The 10,885-nt window shown below is 34.9% G+C and overlaps 1 protein-coding gene across 1 annotated transcript; it reads left to right on the forward strand.

The window, feature by feature from the left end:
- Window positions 1-965: 965 nt before the first annotated feature.
- EFCAB11 (EF-hand calcium binding domain 11) lies at window positions 966-9,370 on the forward strand (the record flags this gene model as incomplete). Its single annotated transcript, XM_010080682.1, has 4 exons — window positions 966-1,060; window positions 7,219-7,226; window positions 7,802-7,903; window positions 9,273-9,370. Coding segments are annotated over 4 exons (303 nt in total), but the record flags the coding sequence as incomplete, so codon positions are not given.
- Window positions 9,371-10,885: the final 1,515 nt, after the last annotated feature.

Genomic DNA, 10,885 nt, shown 5'->3' on the forward strand with positions numbered 1-10,885 from the left:
TTAGTTTAGGGCAGGTGCAGTATTTGCATAATCGTTCATTCAGCTTCGTGTTAATTACTGTGTCTGAAGTGCCCTGCTAATGAGATAACTGTGTGACAACTTCGAGAAGGGAGTGGGAGGAAAACAGGTGTAAAATTAATCAAAGTGAGAGCACTGACTACATCAAAGCTCGCTCTACCAGAATGAACTCTCTTAGCATTTGGTTCCCATTTATTTATTACAAGCTTTTGGCTGCACTGAACAAATAATGTGTCTTATATCAGAATGAAATAAAATTGGCAAGTTACACAGAAAAACATTAATGAAATTTTAACTTGTCTATGTAATTATCTTAGTACTTTTCCACAGTTGCATGTAATACTTCTTCCTGGAGCTGTGGATGCTCTTCAGTACTATGAGGTTAGGTGCTTTATTATCAGCCTTTGCTGAAGGTCTTCTGTGGGAAAAGCTCCTAAGAAAGTTGCATGGTTTTGTATGTTATATGCATAATCTCTTGTCTAAGTATAGACTGTGGAAACAGTATTTTGTTTTCTGACAATGCTTGCGTTCCAGTCTCTCCTCATAGTACCTCTCTATACAGGGACTTATCTGAGAATTAAAAGATGTCTGGTGTTTTTCAAGAAAAAAAATCAAGATCTTGCAGAAACAAATTTAATGTAATTTGGTTTTTAGAAGTCTGTACCATATATTCTAAGTTTGCAGAAGGCCTTTTCATAATAAGCACATAAAATGTAGAATTAGGAAAACTTTAACTTAACAAAAATTTAAAATTAAATAGACTCCATCCATTTTCAGCTACTATAGATGAACCGGGTTCTGACAGAGGTGCGACTAATCTTCAATAGTTTTTAAAAATAGCATAGTTATTTCAGCAAGTGCTTGTCTTATTCTTTCCGTAAAGTTATTCAAGTAAAAAAATATTAGGTCAGATTTATTGTTTTTTTAATGCAAATCACTTTCTGTAGGGTTTTGAAGTGTGTGATGAAGATAAAGGCTATTTAAGCAGAGAGGACTTTAAAGTTGCTCTAGTAATGTTGTTTGGTTATAAACCTTCAAAGATGTAATTTTTAAAATTTATGTTCTGAAGATTCAGCTTATATAGCTGTCTCACTGTTCGAGAACTCTGTGTGCTCATTGGTCTGCACTAATTGGAGTGGGTTACTCTAGGTTCAGTAAACAGGAGTACCTACAGATTCTTAGTTAATCAAACTCCTACCTTTCCTGCTGCAGACTGTGATGAGCAGAAGGATGCATTGTATTTCATATGTGTACAAAATGTATGAAATAAGTAACTTGCTGAGCTTGTTATTCATCAATTATTGTTTTTTATGAGTGGTACACTGTTTCTTTACTCAGCATTTCAGTCGATGTGAAAATACTGCATGTCCTAATAACAAACATGTATTCTCAGAAATACAGTATTTTTGGTTTCACGTAACAGTTGAGCGTTTTTAGTCTTCTCTAATATAAATCTATAGCTGTAAGTCTTAAGAAATGAAAGGTTTACTGAGATAAATAATGTGTTGCATACTCACAGGAAGATACAGAATAAATTGTATGGCTTAATGTAGTTCTGGAAGTTATGCTTCTACTCTCGTACTACAAGTGAGCTCAGAAGAAGAACACACGTAGAAGATTTAAAAATAAATACATGTGTGTCTGTGAGTTTGTCTTTCTCACGGCATGTTGATACAGGCTTGCCCAATATACTGTAAAGTATATTTAGCATACAAATTATAATTAATTTTTCTTCTCCAGTTCGAGCAAAGTTCTTCCCCAAGGACCACTTGTGACTAATTTATTTTTTTTTACTTAAGTATTTTAGGAAAATAGTCTTAACAAGGTCATAAACAAAATTTTGTGGTAATTTAAAGTAAAAAACACAGAAATGTTTTAACAAACTGTGAAAGTAGTCATCTCTGATATATTTCAGGTGTGGGTAAACATTTTCTCAACGAGCTAGGGCCGGATCTAAAAATAATTTAGGCTTCTAAAGTGAGTCTTAACTACTGAATTATGAGTCTGAAAATGCTCAGCTGCCCCTTATCAATTGTCTCCTATCTTTTTTTAACTTCATGTAAAAGTCAGCTGCTCTGTTAAATTCCCTGAATGTTTCTTCCAGTAGGAATACTCAAAACATGCTTAAGGCATTCAAACAGGAGCAGGTTCTGTGCATAAGTCACTGATGGCTCCTTGGAAAGAAAGGAGGTGCAGGTTCAGATATTCCTTCCTGAAAAGGTGCCAAGTCACACCTGCTGTGTCTCTAGGCAGTGCTGTGACCACCTGGCTGTAGACCATTTTGTCTGTGCAGCTGCACAGAAATTAATTAAAACCGTTTGTTCCAGGAGTGGTTCTGTTGCCTAGTGGTTTTGCTAGCTCCTTAAGTGGGCCCAGTTCCAGCAACTGCTGCTCTTTACCCAATGACTGCTCATTATGAAGTACTAAAAGATCCCCAAGTAGACTGATACTTTTTTTGGTGGCTTTTAACTATGGTTTAGGGCACAGCCAAACCTTTTGCTTTTGCTGATGGCTAGGCCTTGTAAGTGCTCCTTTTAGCATTTTCGTAGTTTTTAACCTAGCTCTGAGAAAGAACTTTGTGCACTAGACGGAACCAAACACAGAAGTTACAACAATAGAAGTTGATTGTTGGGATCCAGATCTTGAGCATGTTATTGTGCATTTTACTTCGTTGTCAAAATGATTAAAATTGGAGACTATAGTAACACCCCTTGTATTTCTTTGGAAGTGACTAACAATGGCCCTGGCAAGGAGAGTACTTTCAAGAGCTTTTCCAAGAAATGGGGAATGATGTACATTACTTCGTAAGGTGAAACTGTCTCCTTAGCTACACTACATGCTAACATAATTTTTTTCAATAGAAATGGCAATTACTTAGCATCATCAGCTGCAATCAAGCAACTGCGTTTTTAGTAAATTGTTGCTGCATTTTTTTTGTCACGTTTTAATTGATTCAATAAATTAAAAGTAATACTAACTTTATCCACTAGATGTCCTTAGCAAACTCTTTACTGGAGAAGGTGGGACCTAAAAAGTTGAATTGCTTTCCTACTCGCTTTTTCAAAATAATTTGTTGTAACAATTATGTATTATTGTTTATAAAATATTGGTTTTGTGTGGTTATTCGTAGATATTCTGAACTTATTCCTGTTTAAAATTAAGCCTTCTGAGACAAGTAACTAGGAAAACATGAAAATAGAGATTAATCTGATTGTTGGACTGATACTGTATATAAATTTGATATATTTGTTAGCATATAAAAATAATCCTTTCTGGGAACTAGCAGCGTTGTTTGAAAGTTTGGTTTAGTGATTGTTTTTCCCGAAATTATTTGAACTGATCTAAAATGCTCTCATATTTCAACAACCATTGAGCTGGCTAACTGCATATTCAGGTGCTAAATTTTTCAAGTGAAAAGGGTACTGAAGTAATAGTAGTCATGAAAATATGTTGTTTCCCCACCTAAAGTTTAATTTCTGGTACTGTTACATTTAAATCTAACTAAAAGCACTCCCTGCACTGTGCCTAGGAGGCTGCCCCCCCCCCCAGTATCCAGTGTTTTTCCTGACCCAACTCTGTACCTTCACATCAGGACACCGGTAGGTCGGCATCTGCTGCTGAACAAGATGCCAACAGCTGGACACCCTGACATCCGGAGTACAGAAGGGCAGTCTGAGCTCAGGGCTGCTTACAACTTCCAGCTGCTCTTCTGGCACATTTTACTAAAGCTTCCTAAAAAGGGCTCCCTAGTCTATTAGTATGCCTGACACAGTGTATGTGAATAGTGTTGCAGCCCAAATGGAACATACAGTCTTAGGTTAACTGGTCACGGCATGTTTGGCTTGTCCGTTCTCCAGAATGCAGCATGCTTAGGTTGCACTAGAAGCTGCTAACATGTTGTCTCCTCCCATGTGGGTTGTCTCAGTGCTGCAACTATGTGCAGTCTTGTAGTCTAATAACATAGATGCAAGAGTTTGGACTCATGAGCTCTCAGTCATGCTAAAAACCAGTATAAATATAGACTTAAGTGGGCCCCTGTGCTTTCTTGGATATACATTCACTTTCTGTTCCTTACATTGTTCAAAGATCTTTTCCAGTGATCTCTTGGTCACCTCCTAATTTGGTTCTGAAAAGTGATTTCTTTTGTTTTCATCATGTCATTTAGCTTTTTGCTTTTGTACTATTAATGAACCTTGGTAACACACTAATATTAGTGACTATGGGTGAATCTTGGTAACACGCTGATCAACATGTGTGTGTCACTCCTGTGTTCGTATCAGATGAGATTTTGAGGTAAGATTCTAATGAAAGACAGTAAAGAAGTCACATAATACATAAAATGAGACAGTAGTGGATTGGTTTCAGGATAGTGGTAGAAGCTGGATGATGCAAACTGATTTATTTCATTTCATTTTTTTGTTCTCTACCTTTTTATTAAAGTTTTTATTTTAGACAGATTTACCAAATTAATTTTGATGAAACTAGGTTTAAGGAAATAGTTGGCCTTCAGTCTGAATATTGAAACAGAGTTCTTTCATTGTTTAAAGGAAATAATAAATTTGGGGGCTGATGCTCTAAAAGTTAATTTTTAATATTACAGTTCCTTTGTGTGTAGTTGAACTCCAATGTGTACAAAATTAAGTGTGTTTGTTTAAGCCTACTTAGCTTAAGATTTGGATATTGAATAGGATTCTGTTAGGACTGCATATACACTTTGCTGGATGAAAAAGAGGTGGTTTTATTTTCATTAGAATAAAATATTTTCTTACTTAAATGCCATAGATGATACTGTTGTGTAATACGTATTATTATGACACCAGTATTTAGTGAAATCACATACTATTGATGTAAAATGGAAATCATACAGGAGTGCAGATTTCTCGCTTCAGTAGAAAACCACTGTGGCATATCTTCTGTGTTCCAGGTGGAGGTGGATTCAGTAATGTCTTCTGTGAGACGGGAAAATTCAGGCAATATGCAAATATCTATTTGTCAATTATTTCTACTCTTTTTTCATTCATAAATTTTAAAAAAATCTGAAGCTCAGACTCTCAAGAGTTTTGAAGAGCCCAATGTAGATTAATGATAATGTATGTAATTGTATGAGATGCAGCAAGGCTCAGTGTCGGGTCCTGCACTTGGGTCACAACAACCCCATGACATGCTACAGGCTTGGGACAACAAGACTGCATCTCGAATGCAGTGTTCAGTTTTGTGCCCCTCACTACAAGGCAGACATTGAGGTGCTGGAGTGCATCCAAAGAACAGCAACAAAGCTGGTGAAGGGTCTGGAGCACAAGTACTATGAGGAGCAGCTGAGAGAACTGGGATTGTTAAGTCTGGAAAAAAAGAAGGCTCAGGGGTGACCTTATTTCTCTCTACAATGACCTGAGAGGAGGTTGCAGTGAGATGGGTGTTGGTCTCTTCTCCCATGCAGCAAGTGATAGGATGAGAGGAAATGGCCTCAGGTTGTGTCAGGGAAGGTTTAGATTGGATACTAGGAAAAATTTATTCACTGAAAGAGTTGTCAGACTCTGGAACAGGCTGCCCAGAGAAGTGGTTGAGTCACTGAGCCTGGTGCTATTTAAAAGAGGCGTAGATGTGGTGCTTAGGGACATGGCTCAGTGGTGGACTTAATGGTTGAACTAGATGTTAAGGGTCTTTTCCAACCTAAATGATTCTATGATTCTATTCTGTGATTCTATAAATGAGCTGAATAGGATTATTAAAGAGGATCATATGATTTCATCTATTTTTGTAATATTTTTAGTACTTGTATGTTACATTTAGCTCAAACTTATTCTTGCTTCTTAAAGTGGCATTTCTTTGCAGCAACACTATATGGATTAGTGATAGGAAAAAATAATTAGTAATTTTTAGTGTTCAAATTGGTAAGTGATGAGAAAGGTTCTATCAGTTTTTTGATACTACCTTGCTGTTTACTTGGGCAAATACTGGAGTCTTACACCCCAATTCAATAAATATCTCTTTCTGTAACAACCCTCCCATTTGTGTAGTTCTACATATTTTTTCGTGTCCTTGACCTTACCAGTTATGCCCATACATCTGTTTGTGGGATTGTGTGGCAAGTCTTACTGGAGAAATGATTCTTATAAAAAATGAAGTGGCAAAAAAATGTGGTTGCTTTTAGCAATAAGTTCCCTCCTCTCTTTCACCACATGGCCCACAAATATTTGTATCAATACAAAGGCCAAAATTCGTGTTCATTAAACCACACCCTTATTTATAAATCTTTAGTTTAGGCAACAAATAAAGAATATAGATTTTACTCAGATTTTTTTTTCAAGAGAACAACCACATATGAATGCTTGAATCAAAAATAGTGAACTAATGTATAAAGATAGATTAGGGCTTGAATATTTTTTTTTAAGAAGACCCTTTTGTGTGTTAAGATAGCTTTGCAGCCTGTTCTAGTAGCACATAAATTGCCAAGCCTGAAGATCAATGAATAGGCGGCACTCTATTATAGGAGCTATTCTATAAAAGGAAAATTGTATACTATAATTTTCTTGGCTCGTATGTTACTCTGAAGGAGAAAAAATAAATGGATGGAAAGCTTACATTGCTTTTTATGGTTTCACTTCCATAGTTATCCAATTGAATGGAGAGCTGTTCATGTAGGCAGGTTCAGTATGTTTAGGCAACCTCTGTTATTAAAGAAATTGTCCATGTACAGAACCTAGCAGTTGAAAGCAGCCAATCTTTGTAATCCTGGAAACTGAGACTGTGACAGGTTTTAATGTATGATTTATCAAGAAAAAAATAAGCAAAGAAATACCAGAAATCCATAAGCTTGGAGTTTAAGATTTGAATTGAGACAGCAGGTGGAGCTGAAGGAGTTCTGCTTTTGAACCACTGCAGAAAGAATAGGATATGAATGAATCAAAAGGAAGAGAAGTGCAGAGCTTTTGTTATGTTATTTCATAAAGAAGAATTCCTGCAGGATACAGTCATGTGACTTTCTAAAGAATTTAAAATGAGCATAAAGCATATATTAGAAAGTTATGAGAAAGGAATATTTATCTGTTTAAATATTGAGCTGAAGTGGGATTTTTTTGCCAAAAAGCTATGTATCTGCAGAATTTTTATATCAAGATTTTTGCATGTTTCGTTGGGAGGCCTGAAGTTTTGAGGGGCAGATTGTTGTTTCTCGATTTTTATGTTTTACTTTTATTTTAGAAGAAATGGTCAGTTAAGTACTTACAAACTAGGTTTGCGTTTCAATTTCTTTCATTTTCAGTTAATTAAAAGGATAAGATAAATGTACAAGTAAAGACTTTCATATAGTATACAGTAGGAATAACCAATCCAGTTTTACATTCAATTTTATTATTAATTTCATAGGAATCTATATCTGAGGTTATAGGTTATTTCAGAGTTCTCTCACTGCTGGGAATGATGCCAGATAGGTTGTTTATGCAGCATGGATCTTTATCCATGGCATGCAAGTGCTATTGACTTAGAAAAGTCCGTGTTTCTCTCCAGTGTGAAGAAAAATGAGATGACAGGTAACAAGAAGAAAAAATTAGAAGTATACAGAAGCATTATACTCAAGTATAGAAAATCTGTGAGAAAATGTAAATGATGTTGAAATGTTTGCATGATCTACCTTTGAAGACTATTATTTCAGTTTTATTTTTGTGTTTATTTATATAATTAAAGTAATTAATAATTTTTAGACCACAGTTGTGCATATTTTTAAGGAGGAAAATACATCTGTCTCTTGTGCAGGGAGATTTATTTATATTTTAAATTTTTCTAGGTCTGTTATTTGAAACGTTTTTAAATCTCATGAGTGCAGAGAAGGCTACACCGTTACACAGTAATGAAACAAGGCAAATATTTACAGCTTTTGATGTGCAAGGTAAGTTTTTTTTCTCCTAAATATGTGGAGTATTAATTTACTTCTAAAGCACTTAAGCAAAGCAGAACACCTGAAGGAAATAAAAAGAAGTTAAGATGAGATGTCCTGGATGCTGCACAGTTAAGTGAAACAGTACCAGAGTAGGGAAGATCATGATGATATTACTATAAATGAAGTCAGGGTCAGAAGGCTGCAGCATTCTAGGTGGTAGCTCTGGATTGTTTGTTGTACTGTGAGCTCTTTCAGCTGTTAAAAGAAATCTCTAGCCATTCACCCTACCTACTGTTGTTACTGCCGCTCATTAGTTCTCTGTTACTCATACTTGTTTATCTCCACTCATTTATAGCACATACTTTATGGATTTCTGTCCCTGGTGATGGTTATAAATCTTCTCATGATAGACCAACAAAGGGAAACCAAAGCAACAAGGAAGTAGATGTGGTGATTGTTGGGAAGTAGATGTGGTGATTCTTTTTCACTCCTATTACATGGCAGAGGATCTCCCATCACCAAACTGGAAAAAGGAAAACTTCATCAGGAGCTGATTCAGACATTCAGATGGTCCTTTGCCTTTTTCTTCCTGACCTGAGATAGGACTGTGGTCCTTGCAAAGAGTGAAAGTGAAGCATATGGCAGATCAGATGTTGGGATGATCAGATAAGCATCCACTCAGCTTTTTGCCGTGAACTAAAAGTAGCTTTTGAAGTGTTATTTTTAGTTAGTTATTTCAAAGGATTTAACTGTTTCAAGCACTGTACTTTAATTTGTCTTGCTCTCTGCTGCACACAGTCTGCAATAGCCGCATTTGAGATGCTTTATTTTCCAGTTGGATCTGGAAGTGAATTCATAACCTAAGTGAATGATCATTTGATATTATTCTGATATAATGTATTCAGGATCTTAAATCTGCAGCAGGATTAAACTGAAGGAGAAATTTTTTATGAAAGAAAATTTTGGAAACATAATGCTCAGAGTAACTGAGATGTCAATGAAAATGACCAATTTGAAATGTAATTTTGCATATTTTAGAGTCTCTATTTTCAAGATTTACCAATCTGAAATTTTCAATTCAAAATGTCTACTTTTAAAAGTAGAATTTATATAAGAGAGTTGTAGATATTGTAGGCGTGGTACTTTTGAACAGGGTTCACAGTGACAGAAAGGAATTGTCAGCATAACATCTTTCTTAGACTGTTTGTCTGTATAATGTAGCTATCCTGAAATATTTTGCAAATACAGTCATTTAAAGCATGTATAATCATTTCAGAAATGTGAATTGATTAGCTCACATGCAAACATAATTGTATTAAGTAGTTTAAAAAAATCTTAATTTATATAATTTTTCTCTTGACAAATCTTGATTTAAAAGACAGGAGGTTTTTTTTGACTTTTGGAGACTTCAAGAAGGCCTTCAGTTCTGTTTCTCCTAAGTTATGTGAAAGAATCATAGTTGAAGCCTTTAAATAAGATTAACAGAGTTCCTTATTCCTGGGTAGCAGGCTCTTTGTTGCATATATTTAAGTTAATTGAAATTATTAGATTCTCTCATGCGACTGAAAATATAAGCTTCAGCACATTGCTGTTTCAGTGCCTTTAATAATAAATAAGTATAAATAATATGTGTAAGTAATATAATAATTAATATAAATTGCATAAATATAAATAATAAAATAGCTATAATTAAAATAACGAATATTACCAGATACCAGATTTGTTGCTGTACTGTTTCTTAAGAAGCCCACAATTATTTACTTTTACATTTTCCTCCTGTAATCAGGAAATCTGCATTCAAGAGCTGTCTCTTGAAAAATTCAGTTAAACTATAGTGCATATTGCGATACAGCAGTGGTGAGATTTCTTGCAAGGTGAGATTGGCTCAGAAGCGAGAGGATAAAGTTTTGAGAGCGATTTGCAGATAATAGAATTTTGATCTTACCTCTGCTGTTTCCAGTAAGTGTATTTAAAAAATTTTTGGAAAACATTGCATTGCAAAGTGTACAACTTTGTTTTTGTGATGTGAATGATTTGTTTGGAAGTAACTCAGTCATTGAGAGTTCTTCATTTTTGAAGACATGGCATCAGATAGCTTGGTGAGCACCGTCTTTAAAAGGTGGGGGTGGATTTTCAGTTCTTTTTTTGTAGTTGTCTGGAGCCATGGTACAAAACATTATAGCAGAACAGGAACTACTCTGTACATCTTCCAAGCCATCTTTCACTGTCATACAATAACAAAAGGGAAGTGTAGAGTGTCTTAATTTCTTAGATGATACTCTTGTGTTTTTGCATTAAAGAGGTAATATGTTTTGGGGAGAGTCATCATTTTAAGGAGGTTTGAAAAGTTATGTGGTATATTTTTGCTTGATGTCCAAGTGATTTTACTGTCACTTTTTGACATGTTGTCAAGAAATATATGGGAAGATGTAGGTAGAATAGCTTGATGTGTTATCCTTTCTGAATATTTTAAGGACTTTTATGAAGGTCCTAATGTACAATTTTTCTGTCCAGTGATTAAAATGTTTTTCTTGAATATTAATACTTTTTAGGTCAGAAAAGCATATGTAGGTGCTGTTTATACTGTTGTATTTTGCATTTTTACATTTTTTTTCATTATCTTTCTCATTTGAAAAATTGTCAAATAAATTCAGCCTTAGCTTCGTATTGTAAAATAGTTCTGAAAATTTTGGCCTATCTTTCTGTCAGTGAAACTGCACAATTTTGAATTTACATTATAATAATGATGACTTTATAAATGAGGCAAAGTTCAACCAAATGTTATGGTATGCTCTGTATCTAGTAAAGAAGACATGTCATGATCAACAGTAGCTCTAATGGTAGCATTATCACAGTCCAGCAGATGAAATTCTTGATTGTATGTTCATGAATGAGGTATGGAACCTGAAGAGAAACATAGAAAAATTTATTTTTCAAGAAGTTTGCATGTTTTGATGGCTACTCTTGAAAGAAATTGCACGATCCTACCGT

Source organism: Pterocles gutturalis, unplaced genomic scaffold (assembly GCF_000699245.1).
Source record: "Pterocles gutturalis isolate BGI_N339 unplaced genomic scaffold, ASM69924v1 scaffold30339, whole genome shotgun sequence".
In the NCBI taxonomy this organism is placed as follows: Eukaryota; Metazoa; Chordata; class Aves; order Pterocliformes; family Pteroclidae; genus Pterocles; species Pterocles gutturalis.